Source organism: Xenopus tropicalis, chromosome 4, assembly GCF_000004195.4.
Source record: "Xenopus tropicalis strain Nigerian chromosome 4, UCB_Xtro_10.0, whole genome shotgun sequence".
In the NCBI taxonomy this organism is placed as follows: Eukaryota; Metazoa; Chordata; class Amphibia; order Anura; family Pipidae; genus Xenopus; species Xenopus tropicalis.
The window spans coordinates 76,217,531-76,240,895 of NC_030680.2; the positions used below are offsets into that span (position 1 = coordinate 76,217,531).

The following is a 23,365-nucleotide window of genomic DNA, read 5'->3' on the forward strand; positions in this document are numbered from 1 at the left end:
TTCCCATTGTATGAAGACGTTTATGCTGTGTGCAGTTCCCATTGTATGAAGACGTTTATGCTGTGTGCAGTTCCCATTGTATGAAGACGTTTATGCTGTTTGCAGTTCCCATTGTATCATGGCGTATCATGCATTTATACACTTAGGGGCTGATTTACTAATCCACGAATCCGGATCCCGAATGGGAAAAAAATCGGATTGGAAACGAACATTTTGCGACTTTTTTGTATTTTTTCGTCGCCACCGTAACTTTTTCGTGAATTGTAGCAACTTTTTCGTAGCTGTTAGTGTATCATATCACTAGTCTCTATACTGCATGGTTCTTGTATAAGGATTATTGGTGCTTAGGTTTACCTCTGGATCTCCTGCGATGTGAAAGTCTTTTGGGGTTCGATGCTGCCACATGCAGCAGAGTCCTAAATAAGAACTATGCACTCCTGGTTTCAATGGCACCTCTAACTATGAACTCCTGGTTTCCAATGGCACCTCTAACTATGAACTCCTGGTTTCAATGGCACCTCTAACTATAAACTCCTGGTTTCCAATGGCACCTCTAACTATGAACTATGCACTCCTGGTTTCCAATGGCACCTCTAACAAATGATATCCGGGCAATCAGTAGCTGTATCAATCAGCAGCTGTCTCATTGCGTATCAATCACTGTATCAATAAGAAGCTGATTCATGGCGGGCAACAAGCTCAGCACATCTTCAAATCCATAAATCCATATACTCAAGTATAAGCCGAGGGTTACTTTTTCAGCACATTTTTGGTGCTGAAAAACTCGGCTTATACTCTAAATGGTTTACTTTCTTTTACAAATTTTAACCACAAAGGCTCATGGGATATGTAGTCCCTGGAGACAGTTTTATACCCAAGGCAGCAATAAGGACCCTTTATAAAGATTACTTGTATACCCTATGTTCTTAGTAATATCATGTGATTTGCTATTTAATAGTAGTTTGAAAGTTGTTTTAAACATTTCACAAAGGCTCATGGAATATGTAGTTCCTCGAAATGATGTTCCTCTGTCAACATTTAGGTGTGTGCACCTTCTTATCTCTGTTTTGTTTTTATATATATAACACAACAGAATTAAATAAACGATAGAGACCTGAGAAATCTTGGAATGTTGGTTTTAGCAGCCGGCAAGGCAGTACTACCGGTCCCCAGAGGTACACAGAACTTCCCATATTCTCCCCTCCCAAGGAAATGCAGTCAGGGCTGGGAGGAGACTCGCCTGCTGAGGGGTCCGACTGAGGTGCAAGGGGTAAGTGTGCTGCCATCTCCAGCCTCGCTTTCACCCCTCCTCACCTGCTCCAGGTAAGCAGCCAGTGGTAGGAGGGACATGAGGCACAAGATACTTTGCAGAAGTTTTGCACTACAGTATTATTGCCATGTGCACGTAGTGCTTACGAGCAACCAAACTGTACTGCTTTAAGAAGAGTATGGAACTTTTATAGAGCATTAGGAATCTAGACTTTTTCTTTTAGAAATTCCGCTATGGTCTTTTTTTAAATATACGAATCTGAATGGGGACCGTCAATTCCCCTGCAGCTGTGTGTTGGAGGGGGAGGGGACTGGTATGCTGAGGTTTTAAACTAGAGAGTTTATGAAGGAAGACCGGATAACTACGGAGACAGAGAGAGTGGCAGGGCGGCAGAACCAATAGAAACTGCTCAGAAATTCTTACGAGCCAATGGGGAGTTGCGAAAGTTGACACACTGATTGTAACCAGTGGATGGTTCAATCCCTATGTAACCCCCTCCCCCACAGGAATCTTTGTTGTAGTGAGGGCTGTGGAAATGGCTTCGCTTTAGCAGATGTTACTACACTACATTTGCCACCATCCTGTGACAGTCACTGTGTCAAAGGAGTTTTGCAGGTGCCAGAAAATTCCTTTTGTATGATCTAAATAAATCTGTGTTTACTCTACTCCAGAACGTGCGGATTTGGGGGCTTTGTATGGAGTTTTTTTCCTCCAAAATGTTCCAGTTTGAACGTCAAAAGTGTGGGATCTGATATAGTACAACTGTTATTTAGTAGATAGGGGTGTAAGTAAATTCTAGGTTTTCAGTTTTATTTGCTGATCCTTTTGTTTATACCCTCCCTTCTATGATACAAGTGAGGTCACACCTCCTTCTGAAAGTACAACCAGGGTGTCTGTTGCTGTCCTACCAAGAGGCAGTAGGAAGGGGGGCAGCCTACTGTGATGCATCCACATTAGGGCAAGGGTGGTTATGAACCAGTGTTATCTGCAGAAGTGCACTTGCAAAACAAAATTGTAATTTCTCTTGAAGTACATAGATAATTGTTATACATTCTGAAACTGCAACCCTTCACTTATACCACACAGCTCACAGGGTATCCTGACAGGTGGAAGGACATTTGTTTTGAATGAAAACTCCTTGCATTCCCTGTCAGATTACAGAATCGAACCCTTAGCTGCGTGTATATATAGGTTGTCTACAGTAATTCCTGGACAAGTACACAGACTGTCATGGTTTTCTTATAATCTATGTAATTGGGGGTATATTTGTGCATCTTCACAAAAAAAAAAAAAAAAAAAAATATATATATATATTCATTGTTGGAAGTTCAGATAATTGTTTATGAAACTTTTTACAGAAGCTCAATTAAATGAGCTCATGTCAAGAAATGGGGTATATTTTCTGTCTAAGCCTCAGGGCCCCGTATCCAGTTAGAATTACTTACATATATCTCTGTTTAATTACTTTTTAATATTGTTGAAGTAAATCTTACTGGGCCCTCTATACTCCTTGGCAAGCCTAAGGGTCTGCAGCTGATCCTCACTACTGCACTTGAAGGAGCACTTGGAAAAAGCCATGAAGGAAATCATGGGAAGTTATGTATTGTAGTATTAAATGAAGTGTATTAAAATGCAACTAAAGCCGAAAAACATATTTTAGTGTGCCATAGTGTGTTTTGAAACCCAGAGAAATGTTGGGGTTACAAAGTAGGACTCATAGGTAAAAATGGCTTATGGTTGCACTGCAGACTAACCTTAAATTGAAGGTAGCAGATGTTTAAGACATAAGCAACTCAAAGACTCTAGGGTGTTGCATTAATATTTTAAATTGTTTATTTTTTTTCCTGTTAGGCTATTTGTATTTTTTTTGATACTAGGAAAGAATAGGGATATATTGTAATTTCTTTTAATTTTCCTACACAAATCTGTGCTAGTAGATGGCTACAGGAAAGCATCACACTGGTTATGGAAACGTTCCCAGACAAGCCTGATGTGAAAAACATGTCTAAAGTATGCAGTATGTGGCTGCACAAAATCCGATTCAAATGGAAGGGATACATTAAAACAATACCAATAGCCTAATACTGCCAAGACACAAATATCTTTTGTCTGGCACCCCAGCTAATTGTGTGCTTCCCAAACTGCCTCTTAACCCCATCAGGTTACTTGTCACCCTGATCCCCGAATTCCCAAAAGTACTCTCACAGGTTTATTATGGATATCTAGAAGCATTGCATAGTTTCCTCATGTTCCTTATAACCCCCCCCCCCCCCCACCAAACTGCAACAAGACACACAACCAGAGAGTTATTAAGTGGTATGAACAAATAAAGCCAATAGCAGGGAGATCATGACATGCACCAATGATAAAGTTATGGTATGAACTAAGTACACAGTAACAATAACTAAGGGCTTTGGCACACGGGGAGATTAGTCGCCCGCAACAAATCTCCCTGTTCGCGGGCGACTAATCTCCCCGAAATGCCATCCCATTTGTAAATCGCCAGTGGGATGGCATACGCGGCGGTGCAATTTCCCACCGGCGATTTACATTTTCGCCGGTGGGATGGCATTTCAGGGAGATTAGTCACCCGCGAACAGGGAGATTTGTCGCGGGTGACTAATCTCCCCGTGTGCCAGAGCCCTTATGTTGAAAAAGTGAACACATCCATCAAGTTCAAACTTTTGGTCTCAATGAAACATGCCTAACTTGGTAATCAAGTAAAGCTCTGCTGAACATGTTTTTTCTACATAAATCAAGAAAAATAAAAATTAGAGAATGTGCTGAAAGATGATAACATGATTATGTGATTTTCTGCTAGCTGTTTGCTGATGATACTTAATTATACAAAACAATAGTTTCCATGGAGAATGTTTTCACTAGCTAGTGCTAGTTAGAAATTATATGCAAGTGTAAATACGTTTATATGCATGTGTAAATACATTTTTGAAAAACCAAACTTGCCAAAAAGCCTATCTGGTGTTATTGATATTTGATTCCTGATTTTTGTTTTATAGGTCTCACTCAATCTACTGGGAGTTTTGGAAGCCTTTTTCAGGAATATTTGCGTGTTTATGATTCTGGTGCAACCAATTAGCAGTAACCAAACTGCTCCTCATAGTAACAGACGAATATAGGAGTAGAGAATCTCCATAACTTAAGTCTAAACAGTAAGCTTGGCCTCAATAGCCAGGATCCTGGCACTGTCTGAGGGGGTGCAGGGACTCCAGTTAAAGGAGCCTGTCCCCCTCAGACAGTTATCACTTTCTGTTGTCCCACACTACCCTCTGGCTGGACTCCTTTCACTACAACCTCCTTGATACTTTTTTCTTTTTCCTCTAAATCTTCCATTTTATAAGCCAATATGAGTCAGAGTAGTGGCCCCAGTCCCCAGTTAGCAGACTCTCCTTTGCTGCTTCAGAGCTCAGACCTTCTCTGCAACTTAGGGACCCCTCAGCCTGAACGCATACGCCATCCAGACTCTCTAACTCCATCTCCCAAGAGTCTACCACCATCCCCTATTCCTCCAGCTCCTATTTCTATTCCAACTGGGGACTGGGAAAGCCGTGAGGAACTGCGCCTTCGAGAACTAGAGGAGGCGAGAGCTCGAGCTGCTCAAATGGAGAAAACCATGCGTTGGTGGTCAGACTGTACAGCTAACTGGAGAGAGAAGTGGAGCAAAGTAAGGGCAGAGCGCAATAAGGCAAGGGAAGAAGGAGTCCAGCTAAGGAGTCGCCTTGAAATCCTTTGTAAAGAACTGGGAGCCTTAAAAAGAGAGAGACAAGAAGCAGCCACTGAAACTGAGCAGCTTCGAAAAGAGCTAGAGAGACTACGTGGAAAGCCAACAGTGCTAGAGTCCAATGATCCCGATGTAGAAGAGCCAGTAAGAGATGTGGAAATTGAGAAATTTACAAAAAGCAAGGTCAGTTTCAACAATATAATGGTTGATATATGAACCAAAGCTATAAGGAAATGTCTAATTGTTTAAATTATATAAATAGAGGTTAATAATAATATATGTTTTAGGGGCATATTATGGTGTACAGGCATAAACATTATCACCTTGGGCAATATTCACATGGGCAAAGTTGTGCCTTTTAAATAATGGATTTCTAGGATTGCTTCTACGCCCTTCACCTTGTTAAAAATCCAGTTAAAGGTGCACAGCACACTTTTAGGTGCGAGAGCCCTGTACTTCACACCTATGCAAAGTATAGGGCTCCACTGTTGTTGCCTTCAAACACTTCTCCAGTGCTTCCCATGTTGCAAATTCTCAAAGATTATCAAATGAGCATTCCAGTGAATAATAATGTGGTACCCAGCTGACAGTGCTAAAAACAAACTGAATTGCAACTCTTAGCACTCGATGTTAGGATCAAAAAAAGAGCCCCTCAGAGCGCAACACCCATGAAAATGTACTGTTTGCACTTTGCCCCCTTTTTTTGTTTGTAATTGAAGCCCATTGTTTTGCTACTGGTTTTACAGGGTTTTCGTGGGGGGTTGCAATAACACAAACCCAAATTTTATATGCAGTAAATAAAATTCAAAATGTAGTACATTTGTGTTTCGGCAACATTTAGCATTCGTGATCTACAGTAAGTTACAACGCCGGATTTCTATTTGCTGCGCCCTCGCTTGAAAAAAGGCTGGTTGAGGCGCGAAAGGTTGCTTGTACTATCCAGGATATAGCCAAGATGGAATAATGGATTTTTAATTAGGGATGCACAGAATCCAGGATTCAGTTCAGGATTCAGACAAGATTCTGCCTTTTTTGTCCGGACTCGGGCGAACCGAATCCTTAAAATCACATGACTTTTTGTCATGTAAACATGGAAGTTAAAAATTGTTTGCAGCGCAAATCCTTCTGTAGCCTAATTTGCTTATGCAAATTAGGGTTCAAATTCCATTTGGTATTCGGCCAAATCTCACAAAGGATTCCGGGTTCGGCCAAATCCAAAAAAAGTCGATTCAGTGCATCCCTATTTTTAATCCTATTACATCTGAGTGGTGCTGTTTATTACTTATATTTTTGATGAGCCCCTAGGCCAGCCCATGTCTCCCCATTCTTTTTCCCAAGTAGAGGATCCTGACCCAGAAGTGGCAGCCCTGTAATGCAGTGGTGCTCTGGGAGCCTGGTTCTCTGGCTCAGACTGCACACTCTGTGCTGTCTTATCTTGCATGTGATGGGTCCTGTAGTAGTGCTGGAAGTCAATGCTGCGTCTGGACACCATGCTGCCCCTGAAATTGTGCTGCCCTAGGCCCGGGCCTTTGTGGCCTTCCCACAAATCTGGGCCTGGTAAGTTAATTTATGTGTGAGCTGGTGTCCCCCTATTTACACTTAGAGGTATATTTATTATAGTGTGTGTGCCAACATCACCAGCGATGTTGCCTATAGCAACCAATAAGATCTTTGCTTTTGTTTTCTAATTTGTAGGTGACTGTTCAAATCCAATTGCTGATTGGTTGCTGTGGGCAACATCACTGGTGATGTTGACCTACAGACTATAATAAATATGCACCATACTTTCTTGTGTGTCTTAAACAGGGATGTACAACATAGCATTTTTCCCAGCATCCCTCAGTGTTGAAGTTGAACAACATCGGGGACTCTCAAGGTTGTCTATTTGTTCTCTAAAAACATGGTCATTCTTTTATTTTGTCATGGAAGTGCACTCCATTGCACTTACTAAAAAAGAAGAAATACTGAGCTGCATAGCCAATTAAAAACACATACTTGGTTCTGGACCATTGATGCTGTGTCGGATGTGTAGCAGGCCAAGTCATACAGTTCTCCTCCAAAGCAAGTATAAATGGAAAAAGCAACATAATGCTAGAAGTTTGTCCAACTAACATTTATGCAGTGTTGGAGTACAAGTGAACTGTTTAATGCATATATTTTTTCCAAATTCTCCCCAATAAACTACGTTTTGTGTGTTCTAGGATCCAGACCTTAATAATAGTGTGCTGCTTGAGGGCTGGGAAAATCAAAATGGGGGACCTTCTCGCAGTCCTAGGCCCCGTAACTGGGAAGATGTGAGTCCCAGTGAGGATGAAGCAACAAAAATCACTGCACTTAAATTGAGGCTAGATGAGAGCCAGAAGGTGCTGCTGAAAGAAAGGGAGTATGTGTCCATAAAACTATTACACTTTATAGTATGCGATAAATGAATCATTATTTGGAATATCATTCATGTTGGCATTTGCACTTGAAACCCCTTGGAAGTTTCAGGGTAAATAAAAGAAAGATATATGTAGTTTATACGTTAGATTCTATTAACATTTTTCTGTGTTAAAAAAAATGCCTACTATGTTTATTTTGCATCCCAGTATGAGTTTCCATATTGTTGACATCACAAAACCATCTATTTATGGTCACTTTGGTGTATAGAGAGAATTATCAGAGGCAAGCAGTACAGTAGTATGCACTCAGTAAACCAGAGCCTCCTAGTGTGTAGGAGAAATATAGAGAAAGTATAACTCGCTTAAGAAATATGTTGTTTTTTCCTTTGTAAAATTGAAAATGCATGTACTATTAAAAGCAGCATCTGTCTTGAAGCTGCCACCCTTACATCAGATCATCCTAACAGGGTGAAATTTGAAAGGCAAGCTTATTGGCAGGATGAGTGTTTTAACAATGTTTTCATTAGTCTGTTAATGTGCCCAAGAAGTCAAGACCCTAAATAGCACGGAATATACCTGATAAATACATCTGATGTTTGATGAAAGTGTAATATCAGCCAACAAAGAAATTGCTCTGTAATCTCAAAAAACATAGATGGCTGGCAGAGGTTGGGAGTATAGAAACTGCACTAATAATGATGGCACAAAGAGTTATTTTAGTTGTTCAGCAGAACTAATTTCTGTATGCAATATGTTTTGTTCTTCTGCTGCCTCAGGGATAAGATGCTGCTCAATAAAACCATTGAGAAGATGGAAGCAGAACTCAGTCAATGGAAACTGAAATGCGAGGAGCTAAACAAATCCAGGCAGGAGGCAGTTAAGCAGGTAAGAAGCTGGAGAGATGCAGACAGAAAACATTGGAGCAATGCAATAAAAGATGGGAAGTTTGTTGCAGTTCTAGTAACCAGTAACATCTAAGCAGCAGATAGAATGCACTAGTCATCTGTTTGAAATAAGGAATCTGATTGGTTGTTGTGGGTTACTAGACAGGCAAACTTTGTGCTATTTATTACATTACCACATATGAATGTGCATCTGTAACAATTCAATGTCTGTGTGAATTAAAATATTTTAGTTTAAATATGCTAAATTAGTGCTATCCAGCTTTAGAGATGAGGGCCAGGCACTGTTGGACTTAAATCTTGTAAGCATGCCATTGGAAGTTTATGCCGTAAGACCTTCTTTTCCTGCGCAACCTGACTGCTTGTATGCCGAAGACTGTAATATTACTGCCATGTCTGAAATCTATGCCACACCATGAAAAATGTTTTCTGGCAACATATGTTTGTAGGATTCTCCCTCTTCTCCACTTTCTTACTACCTAACACCACTCTTTCTCTTTTGTTCCCTTCTACTTTTCTCTGATGGGCAAGATGCAAAATTTGCACTGGCCCGTCTTCCCTTGTATAAGTACCCACCTGCGCACCCCAAGTACCCTCCACCAGGGCCAGATCATCCTGCTTCTCCATTATACAGCAAAGGTTCAGTTATCGATCATAAATTTTAATGACCCGTTAGTTTTAATCTAAAACTAACATTCAGATTTAAATTATAGGATCAAAGTCTGAAAAATAACAAATCAGATGATGTACTGGCAATTAATTGACAGACAACAATCGTAGCACTTGAGATTGTATTGACAACAGCACATCAGAAAAAGGACAATATTATCAATATTGCAATAATTGCAAAGATATTGTTATCCAACAAATTTTCTAATCTGTCCAATCGACTAAATGACTGATCACCATGGTACGAAAGTTGTTGGTACAAATGTCATGTGTTGAACATTTAAAGAGAATTTCTGTAGATCTAAAAATGTATTTTAGAGTTAAGAAAAGATCATAACATCAGGAGACTTGAAATATCACAAGGTCCATTGATTGGTAATGTATTTATGATATTACTATTTTTTTTAGCTTACTCTTGTAAGGGAGCGCCACCAGGATGAGTTAGGAAGAATCTCTGAGGATCTTCAGGATGAACTTGGTGTACGATCCAGTATGGACAAGAAACTCGCAGAGCTCAGAGCTGAGGTACTAATAGGAGAATGTTCCATATTCTAGAAGGCAAAATATATTTTCCAAGCGAATCAGGACTTACTAAAACACATTCGGGTTCATCAGAATATCCGTGTAACCCGTTTCTGCAAGGGTTTCCTCCACATAGTCCTATTTTCTACTATACTACCAAAGTAGTAAATACTACTAATAATAGTTAAGTTAAGTGGGTTCTATTAAATGGTATGAGTGATAGGCACCTTGGATTGTAACCTATGCTGACAGGACCACCATCAGGAATCACAGCGCCCCATACTTGTAGTTGCCCCTGCCAACAAGTTAAATTGGGCTCCATTAAAAAAAAAGAAAAAAGGCATATAGCTGCACCCATGATCCTCCCAACCCATGCCCACTCTCCGTCAAGCCCAACTTCTTCATGCCTTGCAAATCTCACTTATGTGTCTCAAGGGGCTTCCTCTGTAATGATCTGTAATTTTTGCATACTCAGTGCAGAATATATTGGTGCAAAATAAAAGAGAAAAAAGGAGTAATATGAATATAAACATTGCTTGTTTGCTAAAAGATACAATTAAACTTGTTTAAAACTCATATAAAATAGTCCAAGACTGTGTGTAATTCTGTGTAATTTACTTATAGATGGAGGGACTCCAAGCTGAGAATGCAGAAGAGTGGGGCCGCCGGGAAAGGCTGGAGACAGAAAAGCTGAACCTTGAACGGGAGAACAAGAAACTGAGGCTTCAGATTCAAGATCTTGAGGAGATTTTAACCCGAAAAAGGAGGCAGACAGCCAGTGCCCTTGATACTGACCTGAAGTCTATCCAGGCAGAGCTATTTGAAAAGAATAAGGTGAGACAGGTGCAAAGTATTTTTACCTGGGTCATACTTTACAACTGAACTTACATAAGACCTAACATAGAAGTTGTTGTAGTTGCTAACATACTAAAACCTCAATGCATTTGTTTGCAAGGCAAGATGGTTTTGAAAGTGCACAAATGTGCATTTTTGGACTGAAAACCATCTATCGCAAGCTCTGGCACAAAAAAGCAGGGGCATTGGGACTACATGTGACACAATCCTAATATTTACCATACAAAAAAGAACTTTAAAGCAAGAAATGATTAATACTTCAACAAAATAATATTTATTAAACCAGTATGCAGTGGAGATTTTTTTTCATGTAAATAGGGGTGATTTTTAGCTTGGTCATACAGGGCCAATAACCAGATTCTTTTTCAGAAAAAATAGTTGTTGTCCAGTGTTTATGAGGAGTTTTCTGAGGGGACCAGCATTACCCTGCTAAAAAGTGCTGCAACCCTCAAGAAGTCATAAAAAACCCTTTATCATTAAATATATTGGTCCTTATGTATTTTTTTGCAAGTTGCTTGACAAGGAAAAAGATGTCATGACGTGATTATTTATGCCCTTCATTGATGAGAAGCCAAGTCATAACATTGCTGTTTAGAGGTTGCATTATTCATTTACAATTACATAGTTGTGATATAGTAATTACCCTGGGTACATTATAAGCACAGAGCTGGGAACAGTTTTGGAATGGATACTATAAATACAAATACATTGTGATTTATTGCATATTCAAGTATGCCCATGAAATGTATATTTTCTTGTGACAGCTAAAAAGGCATAATAATGTTAATCATTAAGCCTCTTAATTGAAGAACTTGTAGTTCTGGCAAAATATGTTAGTTGTAAGTATTATATAGTAAAGTGCCACTGGAAGAGATTAAAAAAGCAATATTTTTCTAGCTAAAAGGAACGAAATTCTTTAGAAAACACTTCAGCAACACTTAAGTACTGAAGCTGCCAATTTGTTTAACTTCATAAAGCATATTGATGGAAATTAATGAATTAATTTTAAGAGAATGTCTACATAATGCATTTAACTAGTAAAGCAGAAAAATTCAAAGCGTGCTTCAGAATTTTTTTTTATTATTTCTTAGTCACTTTTTTTTTTCCCCTGCAGTCAACAGGCATATTTGCAATGAGGAGAACAATGTGTCACCTCTGCGACTTACATGCAGAACATGTTGGCGCTATACAAATAAAGGACAATAATAATAATTCTGTTGTTTCAAATAGGAAACATATTATGCCTTATTTACAATGTGCAGGGCAGAGTCCAGAATGCAAAAACAGTTGCAAATTACTATATTTGCACTTTGAATCCTGCTCCGCAGTTTGCGCTCAAAGGTATATCAAAATAGCAAAATATTTATAGGGATGGCCAGTCCAGAATACAGATTTTTTTCTTTTTACATGAATATCCACTAATTAATGACCAAATTGTTACATTTTTTTATAGTCAATGTGTTGCTGACAGCATCACTTCTGGCCCACCATTAAACATGCCAAACAGAAAGGATGGTATCTGTATAGTCCGTTGCATGTGTTGGCACAATACTCAAATGAAGCCCTAGAAATAATACCTTCTCAAGCTGTTGTTAATTCCAGGGCTCCCTTATATCTGTGTGCTCTGTCCTTTGCACGTTGCACCCAACTTATCAGAGCAGACTGAACTGGTGTATTGGCGCTAGGTGTGATTTTCAAGGAGCATGAATAGATGCAAATACCTTTATGAATATAGCATTTATGTTTTGCTCTTTGCTTTTGTGTTGCATTCATAAATGAACCCTTGCGAGTTATGTTAGAAATCCACAAATGGGATTTGAGTAAATTTTACTCTTTAATTACTATTGTTTATTGTGAAAAGAAATCTTACTGTATTAAAAGAAATTATGGAGACCCGCCTTAAATCACATAGTGACTTATTTTTAAGTACCAAGCCACAGATTGAATTCACATGTCAGCCACAAGAAAAATACAAAAGTTACAAAAGCTTATAAAAGCTTTTACCTCTTTGATAATATATATATGTAATTTAAATAAGCTCGTAAGAATTTGAAAAAAATTGTCTATGATCCATGTTGGCAGTGTAAAGATGGATATACACAGGGCAAGAAAATTTGCCATTCAGTCCTTTCTGACCGAATCAGCAGCTTATGGCCTGTGTATGGTTCCATCTGATGGGTCTTTGTTGGGGTGCGGATTGCAGCGGCTCGTTTGCTGCGGTCCTTGCCTTGACCCGATATCTTCCACCTCACCTTTTTAAATGTATGGCCAGTTTAAGAATACAATTTTTAAGACTAATTTTTATCAAATACTAATATGTGGGAGTATATTTTTAGTTTTAAGTTTTGTTTCTATCTTAGAGCGGCGTTTCAGTTGCTGTTTCCCGTCCCAGAATTAATTGCTTGTCTCTTCCAATTGGGCCTTTTGCCAAAGAGTGGAACATTTTTCAACAGATAGTAAATAAAAGAACATTCTATCCAAAGCTATGTCAGCTTGATTTTTCTTTCACACATCCTTAAACAAACCAGGATTACATTCATTCAAACAAATCCATGATAGTTTTGAGCAGCTGTATATATAAAGTACATATTTTTTATGCATCTTGCCTAGTTCTAATACTGAATTTACTAAGTTAATCAAATAAAAGAAATGAAAATCAAGAACTTCATATTTGTTTATAAATATTTATACTGACTTTCTATATCAAAATATAGATATATAAATTAAAGGGGACCTATCACCCTAAGAAATAAATCCAAATACAGGTATGGGATCTGTTCTGAATTACGGGAAGCCCATCTCCTGTAGACTCCTTTATGCGCAAATAATTATAATTTTTAAATTATTTCCTTTTTCTCTGTAATAATAGAACAGTACCTTGTACTTGATCCCAACTAATATATAATCCCTTATTGGAGGCAACACAGTCCTATTGGGTTTATTTAATGGTTGAATAATCTTTTAGTAGACTTAAGGTATGGAGATCCAAATTACGGAAAGATCCCTTATCCAGAAAACCCCAGGTCCCAAGAATTCTGGATAATGGGTTCCATATCTGTACTATTTAATCATAGTTAGGCGGGTTACAGTTGTTATGTAAAGGTGTATGGGAGGGGGGAGCTGTAGCGCCTGCCTCTTATTTGCCCTACACAGCTTTCTGTGCTGCTTGTTTTCTTATCAAAGTTTAAGTCCTGTTAGAGGCACATGGGATCCCCATGAACTTTGATTAGATGATAAGCAGTATAGAAAGCTGTGTAGGGCAAATAGGATGCAGGCACTTATGTCAGTGTAAAGTAAGAATTTGGTATTGGGGAATGAGGTTAATAGAGTGAATGACATTGGGGGTTTAACAGTTTGGTCTATTTTGAAATTATTGCTATGTACTCACATGTATTGATGATCGCAGAGTTGAGATTAATAGAAGGGAGCTTCTGGACAGGAGATGGTCCTTTCTACTAAGTTTTTCGCACTGCATTCCTAAAGGCTGGTAACTGTTTTTAAGAATCAGTCCAGATCTTTATCTTTCACCAAGATGATTAAAAAACATAAAATACAAAAATAAAAAGGAACCTGTAAGCAGTTCAAAATATCCACCATGAAATCTCAGGATTTTCTGTATAGGTCTTCAGACTTTAAGTGTATAAAGGCAAAGAAAAAAGACATGTTGATACTGCAGCTGCTGATCACTTGCCATTAGTAACTGCGCTTTCCTATTTAAAACCATTTGGACGCCTGGAAATGTGAGAGGGACAAGATGAACATTAACTTAACATTCCCTCTCACATTGCTATTTAGAGTATCAACATCAAGGGCAACTTGGCAGGTCTGCACAAAGTGAAAGCCAATTGGAAGCATATACTTAGGTGGAAGTGATACATCTCACTATATCAGTATTCGGCTCTTAGACCCCAGACTGTAAACAACTGCCTATGAGCATTACAGCGTGTCAGTCTTTTCTTGTTCGGATTAGTTGTTTTTTGCGTTTTTTTTCTCTTCAGTCAATAATGGATTTGTTAGTACATGGATGGGGGATGTATTGTCTGTAAGACTTTATACTGAAATCTCTGAAACATGGTATTGCTAATTCCCACAGTGTCCTGTTTCTCAGGACACTCAGTCTCATTTTTTTCTGATTTGCTTATTGCCTGTAGTTTTCTGTACTTTGTATTATGTGTTTACTAAGCTACAAACTTATAAGTCAATTCATTTTGATGGCGAAAAATCTTTTTTGTTTTGAATGTTTAAATGATAATGGATATCTTAACCTACTTAGCTTTGCAAATGTAAGACTTTCTAAGGGCTGTGGCACACGGAGATTAGTCGCCCACGCCAAACTCCCCGAAATGCCATCCCACCGGCGAGAATGTAAATCGTCGGTGGGATGGCATACACGGCGCAGTGATTACTCCAAAATCGCGGAATTTGCCTTGAGACGAAACTATATAAAATAACAATGAGGTGCAAAGTAAGGAAAATATTCAGGGTGTTTGCAGTGTGTGTGGCTATGATTTAAAAAGCAGCAATATTATTTAATTCCTTTTTAAACATTACTGACAATGGCAACCACAGAACCTAATCTTATGCATCAGTGCATTCCATAAAGACAGCAGCATTAGAATAAAAGTCATCAGAATAGTACAAGAATAGCAGCAAGATGGCACTGGGAGGTACTCGGCACAACTGAGACCGGGGCAGAAAAGTTTTTAACCACATAATGTCTAGTTATGCCTATGTAAAGGGCATCCAAGTGGATTCGACCTGCTTTAGTGATGCTGATGACATCCCTCAATTTACCTAAAGGACCCCGGTAATGTAAATCCCAGACACTTGTTCTTACCATTCCAATCAGTATTGAGTACTCAGATTATTAAATATACTGATTACTGCATGTAGACATTGATGAGATAGTTTGCAGTTTATCTTTGTTGCTTTTTCTGTTGTGTTTTAGTCTTGTAGCTCTACCAATTGAAATTACAAAGATATCTGGTTGCTAGGGTACAGCTTGCCCTAGCAACAAGACAGTTGCTTTAATGAGAGACTGGGAGATGAATAGGAGAGGACCTGAATAGAAAATATTTGTAAAAAATATCAAAACCATTAACAGACATTTTTAAGTCACTGGGGGCTGAAAATAAGCAGAAGAGGAAAGCAAATAATTTCAAGACTACACAAGAAATACCGAAAAGTTCCCCAGAAACAAATATTCTATAACATACTAAAAGTTACTTAAAAGGTTAGCTGCCCCCTTAAGGCTTATTACTTAGACTGGTATGTATTGTTATTAATCGATTAAATGGAGCCACAAGCAGCACTGTGCCGCTACCTGTAGCATGCATTAATTTTATTAAAGTGAAAAAGGGCAAGCAGGTTCACTCATGGGATCAATATGGAATACTGATATTGTTTGACCTTGTCATCTTCTATCACTTTGCCTGTACTTGTATATTGCAATGCTGACTGACAAGTATTCCTTTCTGTGTTTTACTCTTTTCCAGTGTTTCTTTTCTGTGTGCCTGTGATAAACTAATCACATATCATTTGTTGCTAGAGATAATCTCCCTGGTTTTAAGCAAGCTTTGGGATCAGGGGATTGTTCAAATGCCCCAGGTGTTTTAGTCTACAAAATGTTCATATGTAATATTGACACAGCAGCTTGAGCTCTAAAATTAACTTTGTTCCCCTATAGTTATTGGTGTGTGGAAAGTTATATTGCACCAAGGTTTTCACCTTTTTGGCATAAAATATTTGACACCTCAAAAAATGTTGCAACCCCACAGCTAAAAATGTTGCCTTCTCTTTCCATCCTCCCAAAATGGTTTAGTATTGATTACTTTTTTTTTTTTTTTACCATGACATTATTCTACATGGTATTCAGATCTTTCCAGCCATATAATCTGGAAATTCACATATAAGCACAGGGTAGGACTGGGCTGGCGGGGCACCGGAAAAAAAACAGGTGGATGGCTCAGACCCGATCCCTGTGCTGCTCCAAAAGTGGAACGCACAGCCAGCTTTATTTTTTCACAGTAAGTAAACAGCGTGTGAATGGCAGTGGTTGGGGTGGAGTGGGTGAGTCCTTGAGTCAGGTACCCAGTGGGCCCCCTAGTACCCCAGTCCGAGTCAATCAAAGAATAATCAGAAAAAATTGTGACTATGACTGCAAAAATACAAATCAAATATAAATAAAAATAAATACAAAAATTCTGATACCATCTATGAAACAGTTAAATACACTGTGTTAAATCAATTCCTAACTGTATCCTGAACTCTAAATTGTATTTGGAAATAATGAATGGGGTGGTGGGGGAACCATAACTTGTACATTAACATGGCACCATAAATTCATCCAACTCGTAAACCAGTCATGCAATGCTTCCTAAGCTGTAGTAGGCATTTTAATGAAAGCTGAACTAGAAGACATAGGCATTGCTGGCAATATTTAGACCATACCTCAACTCATGCTGTAACTCTTCATAAATCAGTTGCATCTTTATACTTTATCAACTATAATTTAGCAGTGGAATTGCTCTATTATGCATGTGCATTTGTAATGAGCTTTCCCACTTGAACATGTATGTTTATTGAATTTCTTTTGGAAGTCCCCTTCAGACTCCCTGTAAACATCCATGAGCAACCTACAGAAAGCAATTCAATATTACCCATCTTTCCTCCGCAAAATGACAGATACGTTAATGTCTACCAAAATAATGCAATTTTAAAGATCAAATAACATACCATTGCCTAGAGCTGTTTATTATTTGTAATACATACAATATAGACTTAATGATATTGTGAATTATAATGGCAAAAACAAGTGAGGTGTCATAAAGAACAATGCTTGCAGAAATAGCTTTTTTTCAAAAGAAAACAAAAATGTTTACCTTATTCTGTGGTATATTTCACACCTGTTTTATTGTCTAAAATATTCTATAAACAGAGACACATTGCCTCCACAAACCTATATCTGTAGCTGCACTTTATGGTTATTTCAAATCTAAATTGGTAAATATGATAGGGGTTTGCACCATTAGAAGCCAGCCTTGCTGTTATAGATTGTGTTGCAGCCTAGTAGAGATGCACTAGATAGGTTTCTTGCTGAAAGCCTATCCAAATAGATGGATGTGTTTAATAATTTGCTGTCTGCAAATGAGAAAATCTACGCTGCTGCCTGTGTGTAATAAATGCAAAGCCTGAGGCACACTGGTATAATGGGCAGAATATGTCACTGCAGACACCATCACAATGGTTTTTATTACAGTGTGCTCACAGTTGTTAGGGTTTACAGTTTGTTTATTCGAAAAATTCTCCTACAGTATACCTATTTAGGAGTGCATCTGTTCCTTCCAGGGAAACCATATGACAAAGCAAAGGGGTTTGCTGATAAAGTTGTGGAATTAATTTGCCTTTATCTAGTATGAGGGAGAGTTACTCCTGTATGCATTTTGTTCATAATTATTTGGTAATTTTTTACTCTAGGAGCTATCGGATCTGCGCCACAGTCATGCTAAGTTGAAAAAGCAATACCATGAGAGGAGCTCTGAGTTCACTCATGCCAATCGCCGTGTAGAACAGCTAGAAAATGAAGTCAAGAAGCTCCGTCTGCGTGTGGAGGAGCTGAAGAAAGAACTAGGCCAAGCTGAAGATGAGGTGAAAGTTATTGCCACTTCCCTTGCTTGTGCAATATGAACCTTTTCTCTGCTCAGAGGGATTATTTTATTTAAAGCATAAAGGCTTTTGCTTGCCCTTAGAGTAAGGCAGGGAGTTTTACTTCTTATTTACTTTATGATTCTAGAAATGCAGTTTGCAGTCTGGAATAATATTCTGTAGAATTACAATATTATAGCATGCAACAGTGAGCAGTTTGCAGTAGCTCTCGCAAAAATCTCCAAATAGATGAAGCCAGATACACTGGACAGGTGGTTTTTCACATGGCTCCTAACAATTTAGTGAAATAGTCCAGATAGATAAGATAAAGAGGGCCTTGTCCAAAAGAGCTTACAATCAAAAAGTGTTATCTGAGAAGTTTCCTGAGCTGGGGAATTTTTTTTAGCCAAGGGAGAATGCTGTATAAATATATATTTTTAATGTTTAACTTTGTATAGGCTTCATATATATAGTCCTTTTTGTTATTTTAGAAATAAAAATTTGGGTCTATAGTCTTTTCTTTTCATATTTAGATATTGCCTAAACATTGCTGCCTTTCTTAACTGTTTCTTTGAGCTTTACTTGCTGTGTGCAATGATAGCTGCTATGACATTGATTCCTGTGTAACTGGCTGATTATGGCCATTAAAGGAACAGTAACACCAAAAAATGAAAGTGTATAAAAGTAACTAAAATATAATGTGCTGCTGCCCTGCACTGGTAAAAGTTGTGTGTTTTCTTCAGAAAGTCTACTATAATTTATATAAATAAGCTGCTGTGTAGCCATGGAGGCAGCCATTCAAAGGAGAAAAGGCACAGGCACATAGCAGATAACAGATAAAACTCTATTGTATCCTACAGAACTTATCTGTTATCTGCTATGTAACCTGTGCCTTTTCTCCTTTTTTCCAGCGTAAATGGCTGCCCCCATGGCTACACAGCAGCTTATTATATAAATTATAGTAGTGTTACTGTAGCAAACACACCAGTTTTACCAGGGCAGGGCAACAGTGCATTATATTTTTATTACTTTAAAGCTCTTTCATTTTTTGGTGTTACTGTTCCTTTAATATACCTTGCTCTTCAGCAGGAGGTTTTGGTGGGTTGTATTACTATTTTTATCAAAGCCACATAATCGAGTGGTTTCTTTTTTTTTTTAAATTATGGCCTGCCATGTCTATAATATAGGAAATGCATAGATGCTGAGGAAGTGATCAGAAAAAATTTCCCCAGCCAGTGTAATTTTTTCAGAAAAATCTCATTGCTATTACCTTTTAATAAGCTGTTGAAGAGGGAAAATGTATATTTACATGAGATGGCATAGCCCGTTTCAGTTACATTGAAATATTGTGGTTCAAAATGTATTTTTAACCATGCTTAAGGTAGAATTTTATCCAGAGATTGAGAGCATTTTGCATAAACACAGCGCTTTCTCCATCTGTTTACTTACCTTCATTTAGTTCAACCAAGAGCCATAGACTGCTCAGCTTGCTGTTCAAGCTTCCTGCGTAAATTGGAGTTTTTCTTTTAGAGGCTTTTCTACCATCTTTCTCTAATTTCTTTATGTGCTTTGCAGTTAGATGAGGCACAAAACCAGACACGGAAGTTACAGAGAACACTGGATGAACAAACAGAGCTAAATGAAAATCTTCAGGTACAACTTGAACACGTACAGTCAAGGTATGTACAGAAATGAAGACTGGTAGAAAAAGATATGAAATTTACAGATTGCATTATAAGAGACTATAGAAAAATAGCAGGAATTGCTGTAGTCTATTTTATTCTAATGTGAGATATTTGTGTTTGTAATGTAATATGGTTATAACTGTGGAGGAACAGTAGTTCTGGTTTTTGCGTGCTTGTGTGTCTGTGTTAAATGGGTTGTTCACCTTTTGTACAACATTCACAAATCAAACAGTTCACATTAATGGAACAATTTTGCCATATACATAGTTAATTAAAAATGTGCAGCTGAAGAGCTATTCACCTCAGAATCATCCCTGTACTGATCCTTTACTTCTGCACAGACCCTGTGCTGGGGGGGGGGGGGGGTGGAGGGGGACAATGGCCCTAATAAACACTACAGTTGATTTTTTATTTCCTTATATGATGTCATGCATAGTACTGGCAGCAGACTTTACACTTAGGGCTCTGGGATGGCGTATGCCATCCCACCGGCGATTTACATTTTCATCAGTGGGATGTCATTTCGGGGAGATTAGTCGCCCGCAACAAGGGAGATTTGTCGCTCGTGTGCCAGAGCCCTAAGGGTGAAAACACACAAAGCTACTAGTAGCAGCTACTTGTAGTGGCTATTAAAATAGACAATGCTGATCATTTACTGATGATTTTCTCTACGTATGTTTTAGCAGAGGCAATTCTCAATTCTCGCAATGGAGAAATAAACCAATGACCTTTCAATTTATGCTAACTTTGTTAGAGTACACAAGCAAATAATCAATTGGTCTAGAAGAAAAAAACTAAGGACAAAGCCTGGAAGTGATTATGTAAGCATACAGGACATTCTCAGTGTGTCAGGTTTAAAATAGGCCACTCCCAGCCCTTCAGAAAACTGGTCAGTGAGACAGAAGAAGGACTGATTTAACAGGTATAAAATGTAGCTTTTACAGTGGCCTTTTTCCTTTTTTTTTTTATGGAAAATGGACTTTCTAACACAATGAGTGCATTGTTGGTGGTATAAAATGATTTGGACATTTAAGGTAAACAACCCCTTTAAATGGGTTTAACACTCAATTTTGTAAATGTAAATTTTTTTCTGCACAGAAAAAAAAATATTTTACTTAAACCAACACAACATTCAGTGTCCCACTCCTCCGCCTCGAGCTTCTGGCAAAGATGTGTACCAGAACTACCATTACAGCATGCTTGGAAAATGAGAAGAGTAGTTGAATTTTGAAAAATTTATAAACTTGCTGATATCCAAAGTTTCGAGCACAACCAGTGCTCTTCCTCAGGGACAACCCCTAAGGAAGAGCACTGGTTGTGCTCGAAACGTTGGATTTTTTTCAATAAAAACACTTTTTCTTTTGTATCAAGTCCCTGTGAGTGCGGAACTCTTTCTATTATATTTTTGTTTTTGACCTGCACCAAGGGCATTTGGACTTGTATACATATATATATATATATATATATATATATATATATATACAGGTGCATATACCAGCTCTGTGCAGAGTAATGACTTTAAACTGTTATAGGGAAGCACAGCAAAGTTTACACTGGCCCAGCTGACCATAATAACCAATCACGTGTCATTAATGATAAATATAGTAATGACTGCGTGTGGTTCTGTCTGTAAACTTGCAAATATTTTACAAGACTATAAAGAAGCTCCTAATTATCTGTGTGTTTTTCTATATGTATTTAAATTAGTGCAGTGAACTGCAGATGTGTGCGCTAACTTAGTGCACCAATCAACTATAGAGAAAAACAGAAAAGTTTAAACATAACATCCAATTAAGCTTGTATTTTAACTACATTAAATATAAAAGATCTCAGCTAACCTCTCCCTTGTCGTGGACAACTAATCTCCCCGATATGCCATCCCACTGTCTTGAATGTAAATCGCCGGTGGGATGGCATATGCAGCGCCTTGAGCGTAAACTTCTGCGATTTCGGGAAATCGCGGCGCCACATATGCCATCCCACCGGCGATTTACATTCAAGACGGTGGGATAGCATATTGGGGAGATTAGTCGCCCGCAACAAGGGAGATTTGTCGACTAATCTCCCCGTCTGCCACAGCCCTTACATGGTCTAAAACCACTATTTCGTTTCTCTAGATTACTGGGTCAAATGTTTCCCTTGTTACCACATAATGGCATTGTTTAAAAACCATATGGAACTATTATATTACTAAATTGCCCCTAAACAGTAGTATCCTATGACATTTACATGGTAATGAAATGGCAAATAGCACAATACAGGCAGGGTTAAAAATTTAAAGGCTAAAGCATACAATAGCATGCCTTTAAATTTTAAACAATAAAATTCTCTGAGGCATACCTAACAAATTGGTGCACTGCCAGTAACTTTACCTTTTCCTGTCTTTTAAAGACACAATATGTACTGAAAACACACTTAAAGTGGAACTAGAAATGTTAAATGTTTGTACTCATAGTAGTTAAGCAATTGCCATTTTAGTGTTACTGCACCATGTAGGCACCATCTTCTTATTCTGTAACAGCAAAAGACACAATATTGCACAATGCACATATTTATTCTCTTGTCTGCACAACTCTATATGTAGAAATCTTAAGTCAGGGATTTCCTTCCTGAGATCATTACAGCTGATTTATATTCAGGCTTTTCTCATTAAATGAATCTATTTAGAATGCTGTATCCTCAGCAGGAATTGCACAACAAAATTCATATTATAAATTATTAACATATTCTTGATATCAGAATAATATTTTATACTGTAATATCATTTTGAATTGCTTCATTTTTTTGTTGCTTCCCATGTCTATTCCCATCCACGATTCTTTCTTTCCTCTGCTCTTGGATGACGTATCTTTTTGTAATTATCTATCTTTCTGAGCGCACATTAAATATCCATTAACTCACTGCAATTAATACCGCTTTCCCCATCATGACTCACTCTTCCATCCAGGGTGCACTTAAGTGCAAGGGATTCTGGGTAAGTTTGATCTGATAACCGCACTGAAGCTTATAAATGGATTGCTATGTCTCTTAACAGCTGCATTTTCCTTGCAGGCTGAGGCGACAGCAAAATCCACCTCTGTTCGGGAAGCTACGCACTTCACGATTTGGCAATGATGATGCTGTGGACATAGGAAGCGATCCGGATGAGGATGATCTACAAATTCAAGTCCCCTAGGAGCCAACTCTTAAGGATCACATAGGAAGTAATAAATAGAGCCTTATTTTCTGATAAGAATGCCAATGGTTTTAAACTTTGCAATAGGGATGCACATTGAGACTCTTAAATGAGTACCTGTGGTAATATGTGTCAAGCTTCAAAACAAACAATCACAGGATCTGACTTCAACAGTTTTCTTCTAATTAACATAAACATGATAATGACATTGAAGCAAAAGCGGTGCTGTTTTTATTGTTTTTTGGTGATTAAGTAATTTTTATACATTGAGTCTTAAAAATGGCACTTATTTTCTTAGTAGCACAGGATCTTTTTTGGTATAGAAGCCAATTTCATGTAAATAATAGTTTAAATTTACTTCCAAACCCAGGTACCCAACTTGCTAAGCAACCAGTCTAGTGCACTGTCCTAATAACTCTCCAACTGCCCTCCAAACTTACAATTAGTGCACAAAATAATCTGCATGGCCCCAAAGCAACTGTAATTGGCAACCTAATTCAAAATTTTGCCCCACATTTAACAT

The 23,365-nt window shown here is 38.1% G+C and overlaps 2 protein-coding genes across 5 annotated transcripts in view; one reads left to right on the forward strand and one right to left on the reverse strand.

Moving 5' to 3' along the window:
- adgrg1 (adhesion G protein-coupled receptor G1) overlaps positions 1-1,190 on the reverse strand; it is a 97,453-nt gene extending 96,263 nt beyond the window's left edge. The window contains exon 1 of the mRNA XM_031900838.1: positions 1,115-1,190. The gene's annotated coding sequence lies outside the window, so the exon portion shown is untranslated. The remainder of the gene's footprint in view (positions 1-1,114) is intronic.
- Positions 1,183-23,061, forward strand: ccdc102a (coiled-coil domain containing 102A). Of its 4 annotated transcripts, NM_001102874.1 has the most exon segments (10): positions 1,251-1,270; positions 4,288-4,450; positions 4,518-5,192; positions 7,211-7,392; positions 8,167-8,275; positions 9,370-9,486; positions 10,108-10,317; positions 17,815-17,985; positions 19,558-19,661; positions 22,719-23,061. In NM_001102874.1, coding segments are annotated over 8 exon segments (1,575 nt in total). In that variant the 5' UTR covers positions 1,251-1,270; positions 4,288-4,450; positions 4,518-4,634; the 3' UTR covers positions 22,843-23,061.
- Positions 23,062-23,365: the final 304 nt, after the last annotated feature.